This window comes from Plecotus auritus (genome assembly GCF_963455305.1).
Source record: "Plecotus auritus genome assembly, chromosome: 6".
NCBI classification, from domain to species: Eukaryota; Metazoa; Chordata; class Mammalia; order Chiroptera; family Vespertilionidae; genus Plecotus; species Plecotus auritus.
This window is the reverse complement of record NC_137773.1, coordinates 112,382,721-112,409,352: the sequence shown is the minus strand read 5'-3', so window position 1 is coordinate 112,409,352 and position 26,632 is coordinate 112,382,721. Positions and strand designations below refer to the sequence as shown.

Genomic DNA, 26,632 nt, shown 5'->3' with positions numbered 1-26,632 from the left:
ACGTCCTGACCCAGGGGAAGGCTGCCATCACAGCCAATACCGCCTGTCTCCTCCCTGGGGCCCGTGGGTGACCTAGCCCGTGCCCTTAGCACCTGGTGCCCGGCGCCATGTTAGGAAGGCGCAAGGGTGCTTCCGACCTCTGAATGTAACACCCTCAGGACAGACAGTCCACCGGAGCCTGCCGAGCCCCGGAGGTGGCGCCCGAGGTCCTCCTCGCCCTCGCGGAGGCCACCCTGCTGCGCAGGAAGCCTGTGTCTAGTATGGATTTTTCCCTCTCACAAAAGAGAGCATTATTGAGGCTCAGGAGACGGAGAAATTTCCACGGACTTGGCTTATCGATGGACTCACTGAACCAATTGCCCCGGCCCTGCCTTTAAAGGCCTCTTTCCTCAGGATGTCAATGTTAAAACACTTCCTGCCAGATGCAGCCTGTTCCAGAAAGGACCTTGACTTGGCCACGGCTGCATGGCCTATTGGCAGGAGCTGGAGAAGGAGCTGGACTGGCTCCTCCCGGTAAGGAGTGGGGCCCACGGGCAGGTGGCTAAGGAGGGCTCAGGGGCCCAGGAGCCCGGGAGCCTGGCAGGGCAGGGGGCTTCCTGGGAGCTGGCTGAGTGTCGTCCCCACACCCCAAGCTCAGCGAGTAGCAGAGCAGCCCTGGACTCCAGGGCACCGTGGGGCTGACCTGGGCCCACGAGGAATTTTAAATCCCGCTGCCTCCTGGGGGTGGTGCTGACAGGAAGGGTGGGGTGGCCTCAGAGCTGGGGCATCACTCCCGGGCTGGGTGCCTCCACGTCCTGACTCAGGGGAAGGCCGCCATTGCAGCCATTACCGCCTGTCTCCTCCCTGGGGCCTGTGGGTGACCCGACCCATGGACAGGGTCAGGTTTCCTGAGAGTGATTTGGAAAACAGGACTTTTTTTTGCACACTAGAGTTTACTGTTGCAAAGTCAGTTTATGTGCTAAGTCTCATTTCCCCTCATTCCGTGGTCGGCAAACTGCAGCTCGCAAGCCACATGTGGCTCTTAGGCCCCTTGAGTGTGGCTCTTCCACAAAATACCACGGCCTGGGCGAGTCTTTTTTGAAGAAGTGGCGTTAGAAGAAGTTTAAAAATTTGGCTCTCAAAAGAAATTTCAATAGTTGTACTGTTGATATTTGGCTCTGTTGACTAATGAGTTTGCCGACCACTGCCCTCATTCGTAAATGTAGTCTTTTTGCCAAACAGGCATTAAACCCCAGAGTATCCTAAAGCTGATTTCTTCCAACATGGGTAATATGTTTCTGTTTTTTAAAATATATTTTTATTGATTTCAGAGAGAAAGGGAGAGGGGGAGGGAGAGAAACATCAATGATGAGAGAGTATCATTGATTGACTGCATCCTGCACGCCCCCTACTAGGGACTGAGCCCTTAACCTGGGCATGTGCCCTGACCAGGAATCAAACCGTGACCTCCTGGTTCATGGGTCAATGATCAACCACGGAGCCACACGGGCCGTGCACGGATACTGTTTTTAAAGGAACAGTTTTTCATGGCCCAAAGAATACCAAAATTTGAAAAATTACAATTAAAAAGACTGGCTTAATAGAGTAAAGCCTTAGTCTATAAAAGGTATTAAAATGGAAAATTCTTTTTGCAAAAGTGTTTTATATTGATAGCTAACTGATAACACTTCCAAAAATATTGTCAAGAGAAAACCCGTTGACCTTGCTGCGCAGCTCAGCCTGCAGCCGCCGCGCTACAAGGACAGGTAACTGGGCGCTCGCGTCTCCTCCCCACGTTTGCCATTTCATTGACTTAATACTGGGCCTCAGTGTGTTAGGTGTGGGGGCGAGAGCTCTGGGAGCCGTGCAGTGAGGACACACTTCGGGCTGGCATTCCCAGCCAGACAAGATGCAACGGGAGGTGGTGACCTCTGACCCATCTGGAACTGCCATCAGGTAGAGGTAGAACTCACCTATGGGCTCCGCAGGTAGAGAGCTGCACACACAGGAGACACAGCTGGTAGAACTTTCTAGCACAGCTGGTCTGAATGGCTGCTCAGCCTGCCTTCAGCGGGGCCTAGTGCCCTGGAGGCGGCGAAGGGGATTCCCAGCCTCTCATGTCTTGTATCAGTCTAGCTAGCATCCCGTCCTATGTTTGCAGCAACCCAAGTCCACATGTCAGCTCTCCCCAAAGCACTGCCTTTTCTCACCACCAGGTTTTGGGGGGCGGGGTTCAGACACTGCAGCCACAATGCCTCCTCCTGTGCGCAAGTTCCGTTCCAGGTTATCTTTCCACCTTCAAACACATGATCTAAATGCTTACTTTACTCTTTATTGCTTCGGTAATGGAGAAACATGTTTCCATCTGACCAGACATTAAACAAATGAACATACATTCCTAGCGATTCCCTGTCTGTCACTGGGGCATTTCCAGACGAAGGCGGTGCGTGAGTGATCCCCACACGTGGGCCTGCCTGGCTGAGACCCTGCTGCACACAGAGGCCCTCAGCACTGCACGGAGAACCACACGAGGACTGATAAGGACGTCTGTACAGACAAAAGACAGCGGGGAAGAGTGGTACCGTATACAACACGTAATCTTGAAAAAACGTAGAACACAAATGGTTCTACTAATAGATCCCAAGGTCATTAAAAGTCTGCTATGCAAACCTTAAGCTGAAAAATGTGTTCAGTGGGGTTACATGATTTAAAAAAATATAATGTAAAAATTAAGTTTTTTTTCCCCTCGCTGCAAATGGGAGAGGAACCAAGACAAGTTTTTACCCCAATCTATACACTTGGAAAAATAATTTATGTATTTTAACATAACAGAGGAGGGAGCTAGGGTGTCTGCAGCTCGGTAAACCCGTGTTGGTGGAACGGGCCGCCCGGTAAACAGCCGCACGCTGCGACTAGTCAAATGGTCCTTGCGGGCAAGCAGCCTCCACGGCTTCCCACTGAGCACCGACACTGGCTCAGAAGGCCGGCCCGCAAAGCCGTCTGCAAACCATCCAGAAACCCATGTAGCTGCTGCCTGTGCCTGAGAGTCAGGCGCCACGAGAAGGCGTCCTGGAGCAGCCAGCGCCTCGGGGAGGCATCAGTTGAGCAGTTGGCAGACGCCCTTGTGCAGGCAGCACAGGAAGTCCATGTAGGACGGGCCTCCTTCCAGCCCCTTATCCTCCACCAACAGCTGCCGGAATGCCATCTCCGGCTGCTCTCGCTGCTTCACGATCACCAGCTAGGAGATAGCACAAGGCAGCGGGTTACACTCTTTCTGGGCTCAATTTCGTATGTTCCCACGCCACCAAAACCATCGCGTCCCTGCGAGGCCTGGAGGATGAGGGAAGTGCCAGGGTCCAGACCAGGCGGGAAGCATTAGCAGAGAGTGAACAGCCAGGCTTCCCCGCGGCCCTGCCCGTAGTCCCGCATCCCCAGCAACGCGGCAAGGGCCGTCGTCCCCTTTGGCCAGGAGGGCCCAGCGCCCCTACGCTGCTTCCTCGGCTTCCCGTTGTCTAGCAGGACAATTTTGTCAGCACCGCTTGCTCTCTCTCTTTCCTGTTACCTGGCCAGGGCCTCGGCCTGTAAAAATGCTAATCCAGCAGCAGCTGCTGCTGCTGACAGCACAGGTCAGCAGGTCTGTGTGGGCAAGGACATGGGTGTGCCAGCTCCCCGTGTTGGGGCCAGGCATGGGGAGGCGACCCCACAGCAGCGGTGAAGCCCTGCATCCTGGTGAGCCTACAGTCAAGGCTCACCTCTCACTTGGTTTGTGTCTATGTTCTCCCACGAGCCCTAGGACTCGGCCATGTCCACAACAGGCAGCGGCCATGAGTCGGCCCCCGTGCCACAGGCCAGGCAGAGCCTGGCAGGATGAGACACTGAGTGGAAGGATTGGAGGCTCCAGAACTAGGACCTCATTGCTTGGAAAGCCTGGGGAGTCTGTGCTGCTCCCTGTGGGCATCGAGTCTCTCCAGGCCCGTGACCTCCTGGGAGGCTGGCAGGTGAGGGAGCTCCTTCACACCCACCATCACATCTGTACCAGGGAGCCGGGGCTAAGGGGGGCTCTGTGCATGGAGAGGGGCTGAGGGGGGCTCTGTGCATGGAGAGGGGCTGAGGGGGGCTTTGTGCCAGGGAGCCGGGGCAGAAGGGGGAAATGTGCATGGAGAGGGGCTGAGGGGGGCTTTGTGCCAGGGAGCCGGGGCAGAGGGGGGCTCTGTGCATGGAGAGGGGCTGAGGGGGGCTCTGTGCATGGAGAGGGGCTGAGGGGGGACTCTGTGCATGGAGAGGGGCTGAGGGGGGGCTCTGTGCATGCAGAGGGGCTGAGGGGGGCTCTGTGCATGGCGAGGGGCTGTAAGGGGCTCTGTGCATGGAGAGGGGCTGTTGGGGGGCTCTGTGCATGGAGAGGGGCTGAAAGGGGCTCTGTGCATGGAGAGGGGCTGAGGGGGGGGTCTGTGCCAGGCAAGGGGCTGAGGAGGGCTCTGTGCATGGAGAGGGGCTGAGGAGAGCTCTGTGCATGGAGAGGGGCTGAGGGGGGCTCTGTGCATGGAGAGGGGCTGAAAGGGGCTCTGTGCATGGAGAGGGGCTGAGGGGGGCTCTGTGCATGGAGAGGGGCTGAGGGGGGCTCTTTGCCAGGCAAGGGGCTGAGGGGGGCTCTGTGCATGGAGAGGGGCTGAGGGGGGGCTCTTTGCCAGGCAAGGGGCTGAGGAGGGCTCTGTGCATGGAGAGGGGCTGAGTGGGGCTCTGTGCATGGAGAGGGGCTGAGTGGGGCTCTGTGCATGGAGAGGGGCTGAGGGGGGCTCTGTGCATGGAGAGGGGCTGAGTGGGGCTCTGTGCATGGAGAGGGGCTGAGGGGGGCTCTGTGCATGGAGAGGGGCTGAGGGGGGCTCTGTGCATGGAGAGGGGCTGAGGGGGGCTCTGTGCATGGAGAGGGGCTGAAAGGGGCACTGTGCATGGAGAGGGGCTGAGGGGGGCTCTGTGCATGGAGAGGGGCTGAGGGGGGCTCTTTGCCAGGCAAGGGGCTGAGGGGGGCTCTGTGCATGGAGAGGGGCTGAGGGGGGGCTCTTTGCCAGGCAAGGGGCTGAGGAGGGCTCTGTGCATGGAGAGAGGCTGAGTGGGGCTCTGTGCATGGAGAGGGGCTGAGGGGGGCTCTGTGCATGGAGAGGGGCTGAGTGGGGCTCTGTGCATGGAGAGGGGCTGAGGGGGGCTCTGTGCATGGAGAGGGGCTGAAAGGGGCTCTGTGCATGGAGAGGGGCTGAGGGGGGCTCTGTGCATGGAGAGGGGCTGAGGGGGGCTCTTTGCCAGGCAAGGGGCTGAGGGGGGCTCTGTGCATGGAGAGGGGCTAAGGGGGGGCTCTTTGCCAGGCAAGGGGCTGAGGAGGGCTCTGTGCATGGAGAGGGGCTGAGGGGGGCTCTGTGCATGGAGAGGGGCTGAGGGGGGCTCTGTGCATGGAGAGGGGCTGAGGGGGGCTCTGTGCATGGAGAGGGGCTGAGGGGGGCTCTGTGCATGAAGAGGGGCTGAGGGGGGCTCTGTGCATGGAGAGGGGCTGAGGGGGGCTCTGTGCATGGAGAGGGGCTGAGGGGGGCTCTTTGCCAGGCAAGGGGCTGAGGGGGGCTCTGTGCATGGAGAGGGGCTGAGGGGGGGCTCTTTGCCAGGCAAGGGGCTGAGGAGGGCTCTGTGCATGGAGAGGGGCTGAGTGGGGCTCTGTGCATGGAGAGGGGCTGAGGGGGGCTCTGTGCATGGAGAGGGGCTGAGTGGGGCTCTGTGCATGGAGAGGGGCTGAGGGGGGCTCTGTGCATGGAGAGGGGCTGAGGGGGGCTCTGTGCATGGAGAGGGGCTGAGGGGGGCTCTGTGCATGGAGAGGGGCTGAAAGGGGCACTGTGCATGGAGAGGGGCTGAGGGGGGCTCTGTGCATGGAGAGGGGCTGAGGGGGGCTCTTTGCCAGGCAAGGGGCTGAGGGGGGCTCTGTGCATGGAGAGGGGCTGAGGGGGGGCTCTTTGCCAGGCAAGGGGCTGAGGAGGGCTCTGTGCATGGAGAGAGGCTGAGTGGGGCTCTGTGCATGGAGAGGGGCTGAGGGGGGCTCTGTGCATGGAGAGGGGCTGAGTGGGGCTCTGTGCATGGAGAGGGGCTGAGGGGGGCTCTGTGCATGGAGAGGGGCTGAAAGGGGCTCTGTGCATGGAGAGGGGCTGAGGGGGGCTCTGTGCATGGAGAGGGGCTGAGGGGGGCTCTTTGCCAGGCAAGGGGCTGAGGGGGGCTCTGTGCATGGAGAGGGGCTGAGGGGGGCTCTGTGCATGGAGAGGGGCTGAGGGGGGCTCTGTGCATGGAGAGGGGCTGAGGGGGGCTCTGTGCATGGAGAGGGGCTGAGGGGGGCTCTGTGCATGGAGAGGGGCTGAGGGGGGCTCTGTGCATGGAGAGGGGCTGAAAGGGGCTTTGTGCATGGAGAGGGGCTGAGGGGGGCTCTGTGCATGGAGAGGGGCTGAGGGGGGCTCTGTGCATGGAGAGGGGCTGAGGGGGGCTCTGTGCATGGAGAGGGGCTGAGGGGGGCTCTGTGCATGGAGAGGGGCTGAGGGGGCTCTGAGCATGGAGAGGGGCTGAGGGGGCTCTGTGCATAGAGAGGGGCTGAGGGGGGCTCGGTGCATAGAGAGGGGCTGAGGGGGGCTCTGTGCATGGAGAGGGGCTGAGGGGGGGCTCTGTGCCAGGCTAGGGGCTGAGGGGGGCTCTGTGCATGGAGAGGGGCTGAGGGGGGCTCTGTGCATGGAGAGGGGCTGAGGGGGGCTCTGTGCATGGAGAGGGGCTGAGGGGGGCTCTGTGCATGGAGAGGGGCTGAAGGGGGCTCTGTGCATGGAGAGGGGCTGAAAGGGGCTTTGTGCATGGAGAGGGGCTGAAAGGGGCATTGTGCATGGAAGGGGCTGAGGGGGGCTCTGTGCATGGAGAGGGGCTGAGGGGGGCTTTGTGCATGGAGAGGGGCTGAGGGGGGGCTCTGTGCCAGGCTAGGGGCTGAGGGGGGCTCTGTGCATGGAGAGGGGCTGAGGGGGGCTCTGTGCATGGAGAGGGGCTGAGGGGGGCTCTGTGCATGGAGAGGGGCTGAGGGGGGCTCTGTGCATGGAGAGGGGCTGAGGGGGGCTCTGTGCATGGAGAGGGGCTGAGGGGGGCTCTGTGCATGGAGAGGGGCTGAGGGGGCTCTGAGCATGGAGAGGGGCTGAGGGGGCTCTGTGCATGGAGAGGGGCTGAGGGGGGCTCTGTGCATAGAGAGGGGCTGAGCGGGGCTCTGTGCATGGAGAGGGGCTGAGGGGGGGCTCTGTGCCAGGCTAGGGGCTGAGGGGGGCTCTGTGCATGGAGAGGGGCTGAGGGGGGCTCTGTGCATGGAGAGGGGCTGAAAGGGGCTTTGTGCATGGAGAGGGCCTGAGGGGGGCTCTGTGCCAGGCTAGGGGCTGAGGGGGGCTCTGTGCATGGAGAGGGGCTGAGGGGGGCTCTGTGCATGGAGAGGGGCTGAGGGGGGGCTCTGTGCCAGGCTAGGGGCTGAGGGGGGCTCTGTGCATGTAGAGGGGCTGAGGGGGGCTCTGTGCATGGAGAGGGGCTGAGGGGGGCTCTGAGCATTGAGAGGGGCTGAGGGGGGCTCTGTGCCAGGCTAGGGGCTGAGGGGGGCTCTGTGCATGGAGAGGGGCTGAGGGGGACTCTGTGCATGGAGAGGGGCTGAAAGGGGCTTTGTGCAAGGAGAGGGGCTGAGGGGGGCTCTGTGCATGGAGAGGGGCTGAGGGGGGCTCTGTGCATGGAGAGGGGCTGAGGGCGGCTCTGTGCATGGAGAGGGGCTGAGGGGGCTCTGAGCATAGAGAGGGGCAGAGGGGGGCTCTGTGCCAGGCTAGGGGCTGAGGGGGGCTCTGTGCATGGAGAGGGGCTGAGGGGGGTCTGTGCATGGAGAGGGGCTGAGGGGGGGCTCAGTGCATGGAGAGGGGCTGAGGGGGGCTCTGTGCATGGAGAGGGGCTGAGGGGGCTCTGCGCATGGAGAGGGGCTGAGGGGGCTCTGTGCATGGAGAGGGGCTGAGGGGGGCTCTGTGCATGGAGAGGGGCTGAGGGGGCTCTGTGCATGGAGAGGGGCTGAGGGGGGCTCTGTGCATGGAGAGGGGCTGAGGGGGCTCTGTGCATGGAGAGGGGCTGTAAGGGGCTATGTGCCAGGCAAGGGGCTGAAAGGGGCTCTGTGCCAGGCAAGGGGCTGAGGGGGGGTCTGTGCATGGAGAGGGGATGAGGGGGGCTCTGTGCATAGAGAGGGGCTGAGGGGGGCTCTGTGCATGGAGAGGGGCTGAGGGGGGCTCTGCGCATGGAGAGGGGCTGAAAGGGGCTTTGTGCATGGAGAGGGGCTGAGGGGGGGCTCTGTGCATGGAGAGGGGCTGAGGGTGGCTCTGTGCATGGAGAGGGGCTGAGGGGGGCTCTGTGCATGGAGAGGGGCTGAGGGGGGCTCTGTGCATGGAGAGGGGCTGAGGGGGCTCTGTGCATAGAGAGGGGCTGAGGGGGGCTCTGTGCATAGAGAGGGGCTGAGGGGGGCTCTGTGCATGGAGAGGGGCTGAGGGGGGGCTCTGTGCCAGGCTAGGGGCTGAGGGGGGCTCTGTGCATGGAGAGGGGCTGAGGGGGGCTCTGTGCATGGAGAGGGGCTGAGGGGGGCTCTGTGCATGGAGAGGGGCTGAAAGGGGCTTTGTGCATGGAGAGGGCCTGAGGGGGGCTCTGTGCATGGAGAGGGGCTGAGGGGGGCTCCGTGCATGGAGAGGGGCTGAGGGGGGCTCTGTGCATGGAGAGGGGCTGAGGGGGGCTTTGTGCATGGAGAGGAGCTGAGGTGGGGGGGGGCTCTGTGCCAGGCAAGGGGCTGAGGTGGGCTCCACCTCACTCTGTAGCCCTTGATTTTCAAGTTCTCTATACAGACAGTGCCTGTAACGGCCTGAGGAACCTCACAAGCAGATGCCTTTGCAAGGGGCACATGGGAATCTCTGCTTCTTTAAGCACTAGGGCTGAAATTGTTTTATATGCAACTGCTTGTATTCTGCTCACATGTCCTATTCACCCAGATGTTTTACAGCCAAAGCTGACATGGCTCCATAAGGGTGGGAGCGCAGAGGAGCAGAGGCGGCTCTTCCTTCTGGGCGAAGGGCTCCTGGCAATGGAAGGCCGCCTCTCTGCGGAAGGCCGGGCGGCAGGGAAGCGGCTGTGCAGCTGGGACAGGCAGCGCCTTCCACTGTGACAGGAGACCCCCCTTTTGTCTACGGCTTTTGGGGGTCAGGGTCCTTCCTGGGAGCAGCATGCTCAGTGTGGGGCTCCCCTGCCATCACTAGGTCTTGTCCTAAAACTGAACCCAAGCAGGCGCTGTGTGGAGTGAAACTATTCTGGAAAGTTCTGTGTTCACCTGGCAGCTCTCCATGAGTTTACTGGCCCCCTAAAGCCGACATCTGCACGAGGGGCACCTGGCCCAGGGAAGAGGTTGCTTGGACTGACACCCATGTCAGGGACAGCCTGCAGTGCGGGGCCAGGGATGGGGAGCTGCCGCCAGGTGAGCGTCCTGTCCCGCGGGCTGGCCATAGTCACCGGTGGCCCCGAACCGCAGGAGGTGGCCCTGGGCTGGAGAAGGAAGCTAGGTGGGCTGGGACTCAGCAGCAGGCACAATTTCCCTGAATTGGAGGCATTTGCAGCCCTTTCACTCATTCTCAATAAAGGCTTGGAAAGGGCTTAGAAGGGCCAGACAAAACTTCGCAGACATCATAAATCTGAAGTCATAAAAGGAAACTCTCTGCCCGTGTTCTGAATGAGGCTCTGACTCAGCATCCATCTGACTCAGCACTGAAGGAAAGTCATATCAGACTCTGACCAAATGCCACGGCCATACAGGGCTTCCTGGTGAGGGGTGGGACTTGCCCTCACAGGGCTGGCCAGGCGGCGGCTGTTCACTCCGTGTATGTGTGGCTGGTGAGCAGGTGTATATACTTAGAGGTGAGTGTGAGTTTTCTATCCTATAACACCGTAGGACGTGCGTTTAAAAAGTCTGTAATGAAATTCAGAAACTGAAGAAAGGAGGAGTGGAACCCGTCTCACCTTCATTGAGTAGGGCCTCTTACGCTGGAGAGCGCCCACAATCGCCCGGAGCGTCTGAGAATGCGGGCTTCCCACCTCGGGCAGGACCGTCTGAGATTAAGAACATCAATCAGACAAGTCAGTGTAATTTGTAACATTTGTGTAGAAGCAGCAATGAGAGTATTAGAATATTAAAGTTAAAAAACACCCTTCTAACCCATATAGTTCACTACTGACTTAGTTCATTTACCCGAACATCAAAAATGTAAAACAGTGCACTGAACAGCGCCTCATCCTGCGGCACTCGGGCCAGGGGGCTCTGCTCGGGCCCGGGCCTCACTGACCACCCAGCGGGCTCTGCTCGGGCCCGGGCCTCACTGACCACCCAGCGGGCTCTGCTCGGGCCCGGGCCTCACTGACCACCCAGCGGGCTCTGCTCGGGCCCAGGCCTCACTGATCACTCAGCGAGCTGTTTATGAAGAGGACACCCGCGGTGCGATCCCTGCGCAAGGCGGTGTTTCCAGGCCGCATCGTGAGTGATCAGCGGCAGGACCTGTGGCACCCCGAGGTCTGGAAACCGCCATCCGAGTACCACTGCTCCACATTAGACCCAAATGCTGCTTTCTTGAGAGAGTGTGGCCTCCCAGAGTCCCCTACAGCTGGTTAATGGTCCACAGAACGCACAGCCGTGGGGACGTGAGTTCTATTCAGTAGAACAGTAAATGCTGCCTGCTTCTCAGCCAGAGCCCCCGAGAGTGCACGCCGTCCTGTGAGCTTGCTGCAGTCACACATCTCAGCAACCCACACGGCCCGTTTCCACAGGATTGTAAAACAGCAGAAACTTGCCAGTTAGTCACAGGCCACCTCCCACGTGTATTCACAGATGTTAAGGTGGAGCCTTTATTCAACAGGTTACACATGGCTAGGGTACCCCATGTGCATGGCTCGAGGCGTCAGCTGCCCTACAGAGAGAGCAACAGGTGGTGCTACGTGCATTTTCTGACGAGGCTGAGAGGAGGCAGGCGGACAAGAGCAGGCCTGCCAGGAGTGCTCTCCGGGGAGGCTGGCGACTCGCATGCATGCTCATCAGCAGAGGTGCACTGACAGTTACTGCATTAGCGCACTGCAGAAGGAGAGGTACTTCCACCCTGGCTGGTTGGCTCAGTGGATAGAGTGTTGGCCTGCGGACCAAAGGGTCCTGGGTTCGATTCCGGTCAAGGGCACGTACCTTGGTTGCAGGCTCCTCCTCCTCCCAGGCCCTAGTTGGTGGCATGCAGGAGGCAACCAATCAAACACATCGATGTTTCCCTCTGTCTTTCCCTCTCTCTTCCACTCTCTCTAAAAATCAATGGAAAAATATACTCGGGTGAGGATTAAAATAAATAAATAAAGACTTTAAAAAAAAAGTAGAGGCACTTCCTCTGTTTCATAGAAACATTCTTGAGATTCATAGAGTTGTCTGCCTACTGAATTTTTATTTTTTAAATTACACTTTTTAAAAAAAATTGCATTTCTAATCATTCCTTAATTTCAACCCCTCGCGGATATCTTACCATTTCTAAATCTTCACCTTCATCTTAAAACTAGCCTCTGAATGGGATACGGCCCCTTTAACTCCTTTAAAGCTATGCTGACTCCTCCTCACCAGTCTGCAATGTTAGCCCCGCCTCCTCCCAGGTGCTGTGCACCTGCCTTCAGACCAGCAAGTGGGAACAGACTCTGGTTCTTAAGCAACTACCAGCCATCACAGAGGAGAGCGCAGCCATCACAGCCAGGAGCTCACAGGCAACTGTGTAAATAAGGTTCCCAATAAATGGGCCTCAAACAAGCGGCAACCGCTGCTTCTCCACGTGCACTTTAAAGCCAAGGTGTTGCCTCTACGGGGACCCGCAGCAGGGGGTGCCATGTTTTGGGGAGCGTTTGCCTGCGGGGCATTGATCTGCGATGCCTGCAGCTGAGCGCGGGAGAAAGATTTCTGCCCCATTAGACATGCAGTTCAGCTCCAGGTGAGCCCGCAGCCCAAGAAGGACCTCAGTCACCACCTTGGCCCACCAACCTGGGAGCACCTGTGCCGGGGCCGCAGCCGAGACTTCAGTGAGGTGCTACCCGTGCAGCGATGGCCACGTGGTGAGTGCTCAGCACCGCTGGCAAGCTCTGCTAACGGCACGTGTTTTGTTCGTTTGTCTAATACTTTCCAGGAACAACTTCACAGCAGCTAATTGTTATCCATCAAAACACGAAATTCTCTCGTTCTTAAACAGAACTACTTGCCCCATTTTCTTTGTAACACGTGGTTGCACATGAACAAAAATACTTAAGAATTCGTGTAGAAACAATGAAAAGATGCCCACCATGTCCGCGTTGACATGCGCCAGGGACGGCACATTGAATATTCCCTGGATGAGCTCTGGGGGGCTGCTGACTCCCAGCCACAGGAACATGCGCAGCCCATTAGCCAGGAGGAAGACGCCTTCTTCGGAAAGACGGGCCTCTGAGCAGCGGACGGCGGCGGGCACCACGAGGCTTGGACTCTGGGTGGCCGCCGTGTGCTGGGCAGACAGAGGCAAGAGTTAGAAACACGTCCTCTCCTCCCTGCCTCTCCCTCTCCCACCTCCTCCTCTCTCTGCCTCCTTCTCTCCTCCTCCCCTTTCCCTCCTGGGGGTGCTGTTCTTATCCCTCAGAGCTCTACTTCCTCTGCATGGAGATTGTCCACAATCCAATTTTATCGGAAAAGCAACTGTCTGCAGGAATTTACTGCTAACATTCATAGTGATGGAAAGAGTCGATAGCTTATTTCCAACCTCGCTGGCCTCTGACTGCACTGATATGACAGCCTGGGCTGGTGTGAGCCCCGGATGAGAGAGAAGCCACCGCCTGCTCCCTCTTCCCCTCCCCCACTCCCCTCCCCTCTCCTCTCCCAGCTGGAACTTGACCTTCATAGGACAATGCAGGGGCAGCCCAGAGGTTAGGGCCAGCTCCAGAGAAGCAGAACGCACCGCCCGGAGGTTGAGGGCAGTCCTTGCACCACACAGGTGCCCTCACTCACTGACCTGCCGACCACGGCCTTCGGTCAGGCCGCTCAGTGCATGCTGATGGGGTGTGGTGACTGAGCCCACGGACACATGCATATGAGGCCCCACGGCACACACAGGTGTCTAATGCTCTCGGGGTCTCAGCACCGCCTTTCCAACCTCCCACCACTCAGCGACCTGAGCAGCCAGGTCCCACCCTGAGCACGGCCCACACAGAAGCCCCTCCCAGCCCTGCCCCTGCAGGTGCTCACTATGGGCAGGAGCTGCGGGTAGAAGAAGAGCTGCGAGTCAGCCACGCCCATGGTCATGACCAGCTGCCGCTGGTATGCCCGCTCGTCCGTGGGGATGTCGGGCCGGCTGAGCAGCACGCAGTTCTTCAGCAAGGAGTTCATGTACACTGGCAGCACTTTCATGGAATCCGGCAGAATGAGCTGAAAGAGAGACACTGTTTCAGATGTCCACCCTTCTCCCAGCTCCATTCCATACGCGGCAGGGAATGGAGCCGTCCAGGGCCCCCTCCAGCGCGGGCGAGGAAGCACCCGAGAGAGACAGCGTGCCGAGTGATGGCCATCTGCAAGCAAGTGTCTGGCTGTGAATTCCTGACCTTCCCTTTCCAGTTTAACAATGAAAAAGAATATACACCATCAGACTGCACGCTGGGGAGGGAATCCCTCAGGGCCTGCAGGGCTTGCCCTCCTTGTCCCCATTCACGCCCCCTTCCCTCCTGGTCCTGCCTCAGGACCCAGCGACAGGGAAGGCAGGGGACCCTCCCACCAGCTTCGGAGCAGCTGTGCTGGCAGGGGCTTCCCTCCCCTCTCCCTTCAGAGCACCAGACAGGTCAGGGCATTTCTCTGCTATTAGATGTAACAGATCAAACCTGCCTGCTGACGGAAGCTTAGAAAGCCCTTCCAGTGTTGTCTGCAGTTACATGTCTTAACCGAACCTGTACCACACGACCCCGGGGGGCGCCGCCTTCCATTTCGCACCCTATGCACCTCTCTGGCCTCGGCCTGGCCCCCCAAGTCAGTAAAAGCAGTGCTCCTGGGCCCAGTGCCACCCAGTGATGGCTGCCTGTGTTGGAAGCAAGAAATATGGATTCTAGTTAAAGCATAGGATTCAGGTGCTGGTGCTGTTACATGTGGGTGGGGCTTCAGGTCCACTCTCAGCACCCACTTTTGACAAAGGACGACCCAGAAAGCTTTCCCATTTGCTGCTCACTGTCTCCTTCTAACCCACATGCTATGCTCAGAAATGCACCTGGGACTTGAGGAATGGCGCTGGGTGTGAGTGATGGGGAGGGGTGTGGAGGGGAGAGGCGCAGGCGTGGAGGCGGGAGGCTCTGCTTTCGGGGAGTGGAGATGTGGGTTTTTAAGGAAGCGTCAGAAACGTCCACATACTGTATAACGACCAGGACATGCTTCAAAACTCCCCATGCCATTAGCTTTTAGGACATGTGGAGTTCTGATATTTATCCATCGCATCCACGTTAGAGACGCAAAGAACTCATCCCGCCGTTAGCTCGTGTCAGCTCGTTAGTACACCTCCAAGAATGGAAGCACACAGTCCACAACCAACGCCATCCTCACAGGAAAGGGAACCTGCGTGCACCGTGCGGAGCTCACAGAGGTCTCTGCTCGCACGCCACGGGTGCTGTCCACCCAATGGGCACACTCTCCGGGCCACTAGGGTTTGACGTTGGCCATAAAACACCGCATCCCCATCCTCTGTCTTGCTGGTCCCTGAGTCCTGCACAATCTCAAGCCTTCAGCACCCGGCTCGGCGCGGCGCTCACCTGGCTGGCAGCAGAGGGGCTGGCGCAGTTCTTGCGGTAGCATGCCAGCATGTGCGAGGTCTGGTTGACCAGGATCTCCCGGATAAGCTTCAGGGGCTGGTGCAGAACTGCCTTGAAAGCTGTCAGCACAAGCAGAGCAAGGGTGCGTTTCAGCTCAGAAACGGATCCTTTTACACAGAACAGAAATACCGAGCTGCTGTCCTCGAGACCACATACAGGGAAGGGCAGCCCATGAAGTGTCAGCTCCTTCACTAGCGCCCGCCTGACGCAGCAGGACGCCCCGCCAGAGAGCACAACGGCCCCATAACAAGAGACCAGGACGGTCCCGACTTTCCCAGGGCACGAGACGTGGAACTCTACACCCAGAGAGGAGACCTCACCTGCTGACATCCTGGTTCCTACGCTGGATGCTGTTTCTTCTAAACCCTCATTAGAATCTCCACTGGGATTGGAGGGCAGGGGGGCAAAGGGAGCTCCACCCTGGCCTCTGCCGTTTCGCAATCCCCGTGATTTGCAAGCAAGTCAATGTGGTCAGGGACCATCTTCACTGTCCCGAGTGCCAGAGGGACACGCACTCAAGGAGGCGGAGCGTCACTGTCCACACGTTCAGCTCAGACCCAGGAAGGAAACTAAGTCTGCACCGTGGGCTGACCCTCGTCCCCTTAGTTCTGTGTTAGAGATGCTGGCTGGTCTCCTTCCCCTTTGTGCTTGTAAATCCCGAATTTATCCACAAGACACTGCACCAGCATAGCTGTGCCTATTGCTACGAACTGGACTAGCCACTAGGCTGACTGATCACAGCTGTCCGTGAATTCATGGATTCCACATCCACGGATTCAACCAATCGTGGATGGAAAACTTAAAAAAAGTGATGCAGTTGCGGACGTGGCCGGTGTAGTCAGGCCACCGAGGCTGGTGCACAGGACATTCTCGTCCTCATTCCCTAGTGCGGCAGCAGAGCTATCCCACGGCATCTGCACTGGTCGGGGCATCTGGACAGTCACCCAGTGATTGAGGTCTACAGGAGGGTGTGCGCACGTGGTATGCAAATACTCCGCCATCTATGCATTTACACGCGGGCCTTGAGCAGCTGCGAATTTGGTAGCCGGGGAACCCTGGAACTGCCCCGGGGTCCGGAGGGCCCTGGCCCGAGCAAGGCGCAGCAAAGCTCACCTGACTTGGCGAAGAAGTTGACGAGGGCGTCCGTCTCGCAGCTCTTGTAGAGGTCGGCCAGCTGTGCGCTGCAGCTCAGGGCCAGGTTGTGGATGCGCAGCCTCCGCTGCCCGCCGATGGTGGTGTAAAGCACAGCGCACTGCGGGCAGGCGGCACAGGAAGGTCATGAACATGCCCCACCCAGCCTGGCCTCGCAGTCTCAGGCTGGGGCTGCAAGCCCTCTCCTTCCCCCCAGAGCTGCGTCTATGACCACCGAAGGAAAGGAAGGTGGCCACGCCCAGGGCTTCCTGCAGGGTTTCGGGAGAAGCGCACAGGCAGCTGCCTGCCTGCATCTCCACTCCATTCCCACAGCGCAGATTCCATCATAGGGACTGGAGAAGTCACGCCTCCTGTCCTGTGACCTCCGCACCCCCTTCCCTTAGGAACATGTGCTGTGAAGCTCAGGTTCATGTGCCCATCGAGCTACAGAGGCAAGCCAGCACCCTTTCCCCAGAGGCCTGTGGTTTAGAGTAAACATCAGGGAACTTCTCCTCACGAATGCCAGCCTCTCTCTAAGGTGACGCTCGGTATGGAAACTAGGACCCTGAGATTCAATGTTTCTTGTTTTAATTCACTGTCTCCCAGGCTTCGAGTTAGTCTTACTGATCACCATGCCCAGTCCCACTTATGCTTGCTCAGAACAGGGCGCCTGGCGTACGGCAGGCACCCGAGACCCGGGCAACGGTACTGACCCAAGAACGAGTCCTGGCCTGGCCTGCTGATGCCCTGACACTGACCACAGTCCGTGGGCTCTCAGGCAGCGACATGATTGCTACGGATACAGACAACAGAGGAGCATGGGAGTACAGAGCACAGCAGGGTGCTACCTGACGCTCTGCCTCTGGGGAAAGAGCCAGGTTCCCTGAGACCCGCCAGAGAGCACTCTGTCTCCTGCGATCACTGCGGTAACGGGGCCAAGCTGGGAATGAAAGCCCGGCACCTGGATCAAGGCCCCGCTGTCCTCGCCCAGCTTGTCGTCGTGCTTGAACTCCACGGTCACCGCCTTGTCGCAGTCGATGGCCGCCATCTCCACGTCGGTCGTGTTGTTCATGACAATCCCACCGAAGAAGTCAGTGGCTCGGAAACCTGAGGACGAGGGAAAGGGAAACGTTTGCTTCTATGTCACCGTTTTCCTCGCTGGCCTGTCATGAACTTAGAGAGGAAACAATATACAACAGAGACCCGAGAAGCAGCGTGAAGGAAAGTACCTGTGCTCGTGCGGACCCGCATGATAGCGTCGAAGCCTATCTTCTTTTCAATGTCGTTCCTGAGGTCATTCAGAAACTGCTGGCTGTCCAAGTGCATCTGAGAAGGTGAAGTATGAGCCATGCCCACCAGATGGCAGTGAAGCATAGCAACTTGTTTTTAAAATCTTAGTTCAAACCTGCTTTACCCAGAAATCTTAGAAAGGATTCTTAAAGCTTTTTCAAAAATATATTTTCATTGATTTCAGAGAGGAAGGGAGAGGGAGAGAAAGAGAGAGAAATATCAATGATGATGAGAGAGAATCATTGATTGGCTGCCTCTTGCACGCCCCTTACTGGGGATCGAGCCTGCAACCCAGGCATGTGCCCTTGACCAGAATCGAACCCAGGACCCTTTAGCCCACAGGCTCTATCCATTGAGCCAAATTGACTAGGGCTCTTAAAACTTTTTCAACTTTATTACATGTGCAGTCTTTGGTCTTATTGAGTCCTTTAACTAGTTTATGATATTGATATGGGTAGGCGATTTAAGGTAATTATCGATGACAAATAAAAGCAGACAGTGACTAACATCTGTCATTATTTTGGGGAATGCTGGTGCCTACTCCATGTTCCCAGGTGCAGGGACATAAATCAGAGGCACCCTGACCCTCTGTCAGGTGAGGGCAGGTGGCTGATCTGATTAGTAAGTTTGGGAGGAGGAACCGTGGGCATAGCTGAACCTATTCTGCACCCTCCTTCTGGGGAGGCGGCCGGTACATTCTGCCCTCAATATAGTTAAGTTTCCGAGGTCCCTGTGTCCCGAGGAGAAGCGCGTGGCTGTGCCAGCCTGTGCCTGGTGTCCTGTCTGTGGCACTAGGAGACCAGGGTCTGTTATAGTGCCGACACTCGCTCCTCTCAACTCTCTCAGTCCAGGCTCTCTCAGAAGGGATGGGATTATGAACTGACCCCCAAATCGTAACAATTTAAAACAAATATGTTGTCACTTTTAAAACAGTGTCTAAATATACAGAACATGTTTTCCCACCGTGGGTATTCAGCTCCCGGCTGCCTGAGCTCAGCGCCTCACAGACACTCGCGCGTGGGGGTGGGTGGGGTCAGGGGAGGGGAGCACCCCATGGCTCTGAACTCCCCTCTGTCAACTGTACATGGGTCGCAGCTCTGGCCAGGGCTGAAAGGCCACAGAAACGCCGGGGACCACGGGGCTGCCTTACCTGGAAGTTGTTGTATTTGTAAAGGGTCCCCCCCGTGAGCTGAGGCACGAGGCCCAAGGAGGCCACGTCCACGTACTGGCTGGGAAAGAGGAAGAGCGTCACACAGCAGCCGTGGGCCACGCAGTCGCGGGCCAGCGAGTCGTAGACACTGGTTTGGGGCTGGAAAAGGACCTGCGGAAAGAAGTGCATGAAAGGAAAGTGAGCACCATGGAATGGCTTGGGTTTAAGTTTGGAATCCCTACTGGATTCTTACTGGGCTTTCCTCGATGGAAAAGAAGTTGTTTTTGTGTGCAGCGAACTGCTGAAGGATGAACTACAACCATCAGCACAGCAGCGCAGGCCGGGCTGTCGGGAGAGACGTGTGTCTGCACACGATTTGACTCTTTGACCTTCTGACACGATCTGAGAAGCTGCTCCGCCACCCTCCCTCTCATCCTGGACGAGGCCACAGGTCCTGGCTCAGGTGATGTCCTGCCAACAGACCCGTCCCCTTCCCCAGGCTGTGCATCCGCGGGTGTGAGCACAGCAGACTGAGGGCGTGTCTGCACAGGAGCGGCCCACTGTCCCTCTGCCTTTGCCTCCATCTCACCCCCAGCTCCTCGTCCTACACTGTCTCGTCACCTGTCTCTTACATGGTTCCTCATGAAGACAGTCAGACCTCACCTCAATGTGGCTGCAGCTCACACAGCAGTGTTTCTAGGACAGGAAGCTTCCTACATCACTGATTCCCAGTCCTCCTGCACCGCACATCCTGGGTTTCGCTGGCCCCTCCCTTTCCTACACGGCGCACCCAGGCACCTCCTGCACCCCAAGAGCGGGCGTGGGGTGCTGCGGAGGCAGCTGGCACCCACCTTCTCCTTGTCTGTGTTGATCAGCTTCTTGTCGTCCCTGTTCCGCAGCTTCCCGGGGGCCTCGGCTGTGGGCAGGGAGGAGTGGAAGATGAGCAGCTTCCCGGGGCAGTCTGCGGCCTGCAACAGTCACGGGAAGGCCTCGCTTAGGGAACGAAAGTCAATTAAAACTGAAGTGCTTCCCATGAGCCGGGCACTGAGACCGTCTCAGCAAACCCTCACAGCAGCCTGCATCCCTGGGCAGGTCCAGTCCCCCTTCACAGACATGGGGAAACTAAGGCTTTGAGAAATGAGTGGTGACATGACAGAGCCCACATTTAAATGCAGGTCTGTATCCCGCAATGCTTTAACAACTGGTTGTGTCTTACAGTGTTGAACATACAGCCAGTGTTTCAGGACCAGGGACTCATGGCGCCAAAGGAAGTGATAGAATTCCGGGCCATGATGCTGCAGACACTCTTGAGAAAGTGGGTAAACACGAATTAAACCTGAAGCGGCATTTCAAGGAAGGAAGCACAAGAATGCTGCAGTGTAGCCTGGCTGGCGTGGCTCAGTAGTTGAGCATCACCTGTAAACCAGGAGGTCACGGTTCAATTCCTGGTCGGGGCATATGCCAAGTTGCAGGCTCCATCCCCAGTGTGGGGCATGCAGGAGGCAGCCGATCAATGATTCTCTGTCATCATTGATGTTTCTCTCGCTCCCTCTCTCTTCCTTTCTGAAATCAAAAAAATACATATTAAGAAAAAAGAAATAGAATGCTGAGGTGTTGTGGCAACAGCACACACAGGACCCACCACCAGGAAGATGACGAGGGGAGAAACGTGTGCTTAGACTCTGTCTCTAGAACCTGGAAGCAATGACAGGATGACTCCGGCTCCATGGAAGTGAGTCCAGCCGTAAGAGTGTCTAGATCTAGAACCTGCTCCACGGAGCCAGGAAGCCACTGACCAAGTGAAACTGACTGCGTGAGAGGGTTCCTCCAGTGCCTCCCGTGTGCCTCTCTCCACCGCCTGGCACAGTCCCAGACCGTGTCTCTCAATAACAGCTCTGGCCACGTCTGGGCTTCTCTCCTGAGAATCCTGGAGACTCCCCGACACAGGACAGAGCCCAGGTCCTTTAGGAGGGCGGGGGTGGAGGCGCGGGAAGGAGGGAGCCGGGGAGATGAGCTGCCTCCTGCACTGGCTGCACACACTGTGGTTCCCTATCTGACCCTCTCTCTGCCTGTGGAGAAGGTCCTGCGCTCTGAGGACAGAGAGCTGAGCCACGGCGTCTGCAGGGCCCCACGGCCAGTGCCAGACGCTGCCGGCCTCTGCAGTTCCGTTGGACACCGCCTGTTCAGCCTGATCTCCAGTGCTCCACCCTGCATCCCGCACTGGGGGTCTCCTGTCTCCTGGAACAGACGGGGCGCCTCGCATGTTTGTCCCTCAGCCTGGGACCCGTTTCCCCCTGGCCTGGCCTGGAGCTGGGTTGGGGGCACACCAAGGGCCTGGCTCGGCTGGCAGGTTTCCAGCAAGTCATCTGCTACTTGGGTTTGAGAATAACTTCCTTAAAAAACAAGCAAAGAGAAGTCCAGGTAAGCCTGCCCTCACATGGGCACTGAGGGATGGTCTGCTGTGCTTTGTAGAGTGGGTCGCAGCGAGGGTTCCAGCTGACACACAGCGACGGTCCACCTTGCGCGTGCTGCAGCCAGTGGTGAATAGTGAGCAGGGACTCCATGGCTGCTGGCATAGCGAGGAGGAGAAGGAGGAGGAAGAGGACGAGGAGGGGGAGGAGGGGAGGAAAAGAAGAGGGAGGAGGGGAGGGAGTGGAGAGGGGGAAAAGGAGGAAGGGGAGGAGGAGGGGGATAAGGAGGGGAGGGAGAGGAGGAGGAGCAGCGAGGCAGCGCAGGCTGGACCATGCTGTCCATGCGCAGGAGGGACACCCCGCACTATCTGGTGAGGCACATTGGTCCAATGCCCAAATCCAAGCACAATGCCCAGTAATATATGTCAAAAATGTGAAATTCTAAGACTATTTTTTCATTTCTATCACTTCTACTATTACAAAAGTATTTTTTGTTTGTTGTAATTCAAATAGCAGAAAAAGTAAAAACTTTAAAAACTCCATCTCCCCCCCTTTCCTGGCGGCCCACCAACTCTCCAAGGCCTTCGCTGGGCAAGCTCTGTCCACTCAGCACCCTCCGCTCACGGTGTCCTGCATCCCATGCCTTGCGCTAAGGGAGGGTTAGAGTCCCCGCCCCTTCAGCTGAGTGACAGGAGGCAAACTTTAACGTCTCTAAGCCTCAGGTACATAGTACGTGACAGAGGTAACATAGTAACGACATAAATCCTGTTGAGAGAATTCAGTCACACATGCCTGTGCTCATCATGAGTAAACACACATCACTGCCCTGTTAACACCTCCAGGTGCAAAACTCTAAAGGGAAAACTCAGGGCCCATTAAAGAAATAAAGTTCAATATATATAATTTTAAAGTTCAATATTTTTTAAAAAGCCATGTTTATTTCTTTTGTCCTTATGGTTATGAGCTTTAGATTTATAGTTTCACTATTCACATACTTATGAAAAGTAGAATAAGAGAAAAAGCTCCTGTGCCTACAGCTCTGTATCTGATTGGGCCACACGACTGTGCTTGAGAATGAGATGAGTGACACCTGTCACTCTTACTGTGATGGACAGCGGCGAGCATGGTCCCAGGGAAGGACGCCGGGTTCCCAGGCCAGCCTTACAAAGCAGGGCCCTGCCTGCACCTGCCGGGCACTGGGCAAGGCTCTGGGACCCCCATCTGTCACCGACAGTCACAGGCCCCAGGAGAGAGGGGAGGGAGTTTTTCCTGCAGGTCTGGAAGTTCAGATCCTGTTGAATATTTTAAGGGGACTGAATAAAGTTCATAAAAGCCAAAGGGAGGAGCTAAGCTGGAAGCCCTGACAGACCAAAGGCGGGGATGCTGGGAGAATGTGACTGTGGCTGGGACACTTCCCGAGGCCTGTGGGCAAGTCTGGAACAGCCGCTAGCAGCCCCGTGGGCTAACACAGGCGGCCTTTTCTTTCGCAGCGGGGACTCCTTGGTGTGTGTCTGATTTTAAACTGCATTTACTAGCAATTGAAAGACGCTCCCTCACCTTCAGGGCCTCCATGCCAGCCTGGATGACAGGCGCGAAGACAGTCTCGTTCTCGTTGGAGTCCGCGAACATCTCCGGAATCTGGTCCAGTAAACTGCAGGCAGCACAGGAGCAAAGGCAGGTTGGTGTGTGCTTCACCCCCAACACCTAGGGTGGGTCTCAGGGGTCGTTCCTCAGGGAATCACAGCCGGTGCGGCTTGGCACCAAAATGTATGATTTGTTTGGACATTTACAGAATCATACCCTTTGTAGATGTTTTTTCTATCCTACATTTCCGATGGTTTAGGCTGCAATTCCTGAGTAATTCTCCTGTTATTGCCGTTATCACAGACACACTCACCCACAGAGGAAGCGCCTGCCTCCTGTGACCGCCCCAGCAGAGCAGGGGTGCTGGGCTGAGTGAGCGCTAACAGCGATAACGGTGGTTCATAACCCCGTCCGCACCCGTGGCTCATGGCAAAAGCAAACAACGTGTGATTGAGTCAAAGCAGAAACAGACCTGCTGGCAGCTAGGTCATGAAGCAGAGCACTTACTTGTGAATCACAGACTGGGACTCGTGATAGTTGACAAGAAAACCATCCAACAAGGGCACGAAGACCTCGCCCACGTCGGTCACCACCATCATCTGTGGCTGCGCCAGGTTGCTCTTGACGTTGAAGAAATGGAGCACTTTGTTGTAGGTGACGAAGCCCACGCGGACGGCTGAAGGTGCCTCTGGCTCTTCCCTGGGAGGGAGACAGAGTCCGAGCCCTTTCTTAGCCACGGAGAGCGCCTCCTGGGGTCAGCAGTATGCTCCCATGGGGCAGAAGCGTGTTCGAGTCTCGCCTGAGCCATGGTTTACCAGATGCACACGAGAGGGAGTCATGGCAGGTGGGGTGGGGATAGCACAGACACCGGGCAGCTGACAAACACTCAGAATTCTAAGTAAAATATCAAATAGATGTTACTAAAAATGCTCGGATTTCTTCAATCTCATACTTCTTCTTATCCCTATTCTCAATCCACAGCTAAGTTTTTATAAACAAGCGAGGCCCCTCTTTTCCTTATAAGCAGATCCCCTTGGAGCCGCCGTCTGGTCTGAGACATGGAGCATTGGAAGCCAGAAAAGGATGCGCTGCAGCCAGGACAGCTCTTCCCGGGTGGAGGGGCCCTGCCCTCGTGTGGCCCCTGCCCCTCGTGTGGCCCCTGCCCCTCGTGTGACCCCTGCCCCTCGTGTGACCCCTGCCCTCGTGTGGCCCCTGCCCCTCGTGTGGCCCCTGCCCTCGTGTGGCCCCTGCCCTCGTGTGGCCCCTGCCCTCGTGTGGCCCCTGCCCCTCGTGTGGCCCCTGCCCTCATGTGACCCCTGCCCCTTGAGAACCTCACAGCCAGTGGGCGGGTCTGAGAGCCACATACCATACATAGTCTAAGTATGTGAACTAGGTCACACATACGGGCTGACGACCTATTAGCTAATTCTCACTAGCTAACAGGTGACCACTGTGGCGGTCACAGCAAGATGATAAAGCTCCAATACTTAGCAAACAGTAACTTTTTTGAGAAATTCCAAGATAAAGCCTTAGTCTTGTCAGGAGGAGTATGAAGGTATGAATGTTCTCATTCAATCCATGCCAAGTATGTTCAGAATTGCATGGTCTAGACTGCAGTTCCGTGTTCACTGAAGGTGTGTCTGTCTGTGAGTCTCCCCCACAAGGCGCCCTTCAGCTTTCAGAGTGGCTCTGGCAGTGCCCAGGGGTCCCTGCAACCTCAGGCACAGGCGGCTCTGTGGCCCTCAGGCCTTGGTGCAGCTGGCTTTGCTGTGGGGCCTGATGCAGACGCGCCAGCTGGCTCAGCGCCGGAACCTGCGCATGGCACAGAGTGACACACAGGAGGAAGGAGAGGGAGCACGGATGGAAGGGTCAGCTCATCTGGCCTCTCGCTCCTCTGACATTTCAGCGGGTGACACACTACTGACCTGAACCTGTTTTGCTTCTCCCTCGCCTTCGCTAACTGAGAGATTTGTCCTTCATCATGGCCTCGACCATGGTGGGCAGTTAAGCAGAGCCTCATAATCCCTTCCAAAAGTACTGGGTGTTTACATTCTGGGGTCTGCATGCACACACACGCACTCACACACACACGCACACACATGCACACATACGCGCACGCACATACACGCACACATGCACACACCCCTGGTGCCCCACACTGTGCTCCATGTGCAAACCACTGTGTCCACGTTTCCCTTCCCGCCCTACTGGTAGACGTTCCTCTTCAAGGCCAAGCACAGATCCTTCCTCCTCTGTGGGCATCCCTGTGGCACCAACTGGAACGCGGTTCCCGTGTAAACTCCTAGGAATCATTCCCACTGGGCTCTGCCAGTTAACATTCATAAATCCTGGACAGTAAACCAATGAAGGGCGGGCTTCCCCACAGGTCCAGTGGGAGTTAGGGTTCTGTGGGGGTGCTCACCTGACGGCGAGGCACTGGACTTGGCTGTACGCATCTCCCAGCTCAGTGCCATGATGGCACCTCGGCTTTCAATCAGCCCGGCGGGAGGTGTTTACACCACAGGCATGAGCACACAACCATCAGGGCTTCATCCGGGGGCTGGGTTACCAGCATACCACGGGGTAACGCCTGTTTCCCAGCAAGCCTTCCATTACATCAGGCAGAAAACGTCCGCAGATCACGAAGGGCATTTATTTTCTTTTAATGGCTAATTTGGAGTCAACGAAGACATAAAGCAGAAAAGAAAACTGACACACAAGAATCTGGGTGGGTTTTCCCATTGGATTTGGACATTTGCAAGTGATGGGAAAGGAGCATCCTGGGTTCATGGCCTTCCTTAAAATCAAGTTAACGTTTTAAAAAAACATCTAATCAGAGCATCTCACATTATTGCAAAGTGTTAGTACATATTTCCATGGGGACATATTTTTTAAATTTGAGAACAGGGAACCATCTTAAAATTTTTCTTGTAACAGTATAACTGCCTGGTTAAATCATATCGAGACAACACGAAACCCCGGCCTGTCCTTCACATTAATGCCACCCCGCGTAATAAGACATAAGGGACACATATGAACAACACGTTCTGCTTGGCATGTCCACTCCCAGCTCCCTCAGCGCTCGCCCTGACTGTTTCAGTGGGAGGACTGACAGAACAAATGCTAGGAACCACGCAAACCAGAATGTTCCCAGACCAAGCATTTAGAGCATTTTAGCTACAGCAGCATTACACACAGTCAGAGAAAAACAAGAGTTTGATGGGCACAACAGGTAGAACACTTCAAATCTTGTCTTTCCTATTCCTGAGAAGTCAGACAGAAAAGCCAGGTGACCTGGCAATTTCAAAGATGCAAATTCAGAGTTAAATAGTAAAAAAATGGGTGCCCAGCTGGAGTTGCTCAGTGGTTGAGCATCGACCTATGAACCAGGAGGTCACGGTTCAATTCCCCATCAGCGTACATGCCTGGATTGGGACTCGATCCCCAGTAGGGGGTGTGAAGGAGGCAGCCGATCCATGATTCTCTCATCATTGATGCTTCTATCTCTTTCCCTCTGCCTTCCTCTCTGAAATAAATACAAATATATTTTTTAAGAAACAGGGCCTTCCCTTTTCTAAAGATCAGCTAAGCGACTAACATACCTTAGACAGTGATCAAGACGTACCGCGCTGTCAAAAGGCTATCTGCATATCGCCTGCTCGGCTCAAAGAAGTCAGCCACACCGATGGCAATGTTACCACAGACAAAATAAAGCTACACACACACACACACACACACACACAACGGCACAGAGTAAATCCGGGGGAGAAGGAACACAGATCTGTTTGGAAAGGTCAAGGGAGAGAAGGTATTTGGTTTGAATGAAAACTCTTAAGAGGAGTCTGTCCAAAGCACAGGGACCCCTGCGGCCCTATGACTGTTTCTCGGCCTTCTGCCAGGGTCACCCATCGGCGCCAACGGGCTGTGCGACGCCTGTGGAGGGAGTGGGGTTCACACATATGGAGACGTGTAAGCTCACACCCCGTGTGGAAGGGGAAGGCTGGCGCAGTGATGAGGAAAATGCCCAGCTCGAGGGGACAGAGGGAGAGGGAAGGAGCGAGGCCACTTCCAGGAGTTAGCGCCCTTCCTTTCACGGGCCCAGCTGGAAGCTCAGACCAGACCTGGCAGCCTGGGGAGGGCGTGGGACCACGCGTCCTGC

General features: G+C 56.9%; 1 protein-coding gene across 3 annotated transcripts in view; it reads right to left on the bottom strand.

The window, feature by feature from the left end:
- Positions 1 to 2,295: 2,295 nt before the first annotated feature.
- SEC24D (SEC24 homolog D, COPII coat complex component) overlaps positions 2,296 to 26,632 on the bottom strand; it is a 79,633-nt gene continuing 55,296 nt past the window's right edge. For 2 of the 3 annotated variants that reach the window (XM_080672302.1, XM_080672304.1), the window contains 12 exons: positions 22,981 to 23,172; positions 22,447 to 22,540; positions 19,330 to 19,446; positions 18,479 to 18,649; positions 17,268 to 17,364; positions 17,000 to 17,145; positions 16,021 to 16,159; positions 14,848 to 14,966; positions 13,307 to 13,486; positions 12,375 to 12,572; positions 10,045 to 10,134; positions 2,296 to 3,217 (listed from right to left, as the gene is read on the bottom strand). In XM_080672302.1, coding sequence (XP_080528428.1) covers positions 3,077 to 3,217; positions 10,045 to 10,134; positions 12,375 to 12,572; positions 13,307 to 13,486; positions 14,848 to 14,966; positions 16,021 to 16,159; positions 17,000 to 17,145; positions 17,268 to 17,364; positions 18,479 to 18,649; positions 19,330 to 19,446; positions 22,447 to 22,540; positions 22,981 to 23,172 — 1,684 coding nt within the window. In that variant the 3' untranslated portion in view covers positions 2,296 to 3,076. The remainder of the gene's footprint in view (positions 3,218 to 10,044; positions 10,135 to 12,374; positions 12,573 to 13,306; positions 13,487 to 14,847; positions 14,967 to 16,020; positions 16,160 to 16,999; positions 17,146 to 17,267; positions 17,365 to 18,478; positions 18,650 to 19,329; positions 19,447 to 22,446; positions 22,541 to 22,980; positions 23,173 to 26,632) is intronic. The other variant, XM_080672303.1, reaches the window with a different exon arrangement.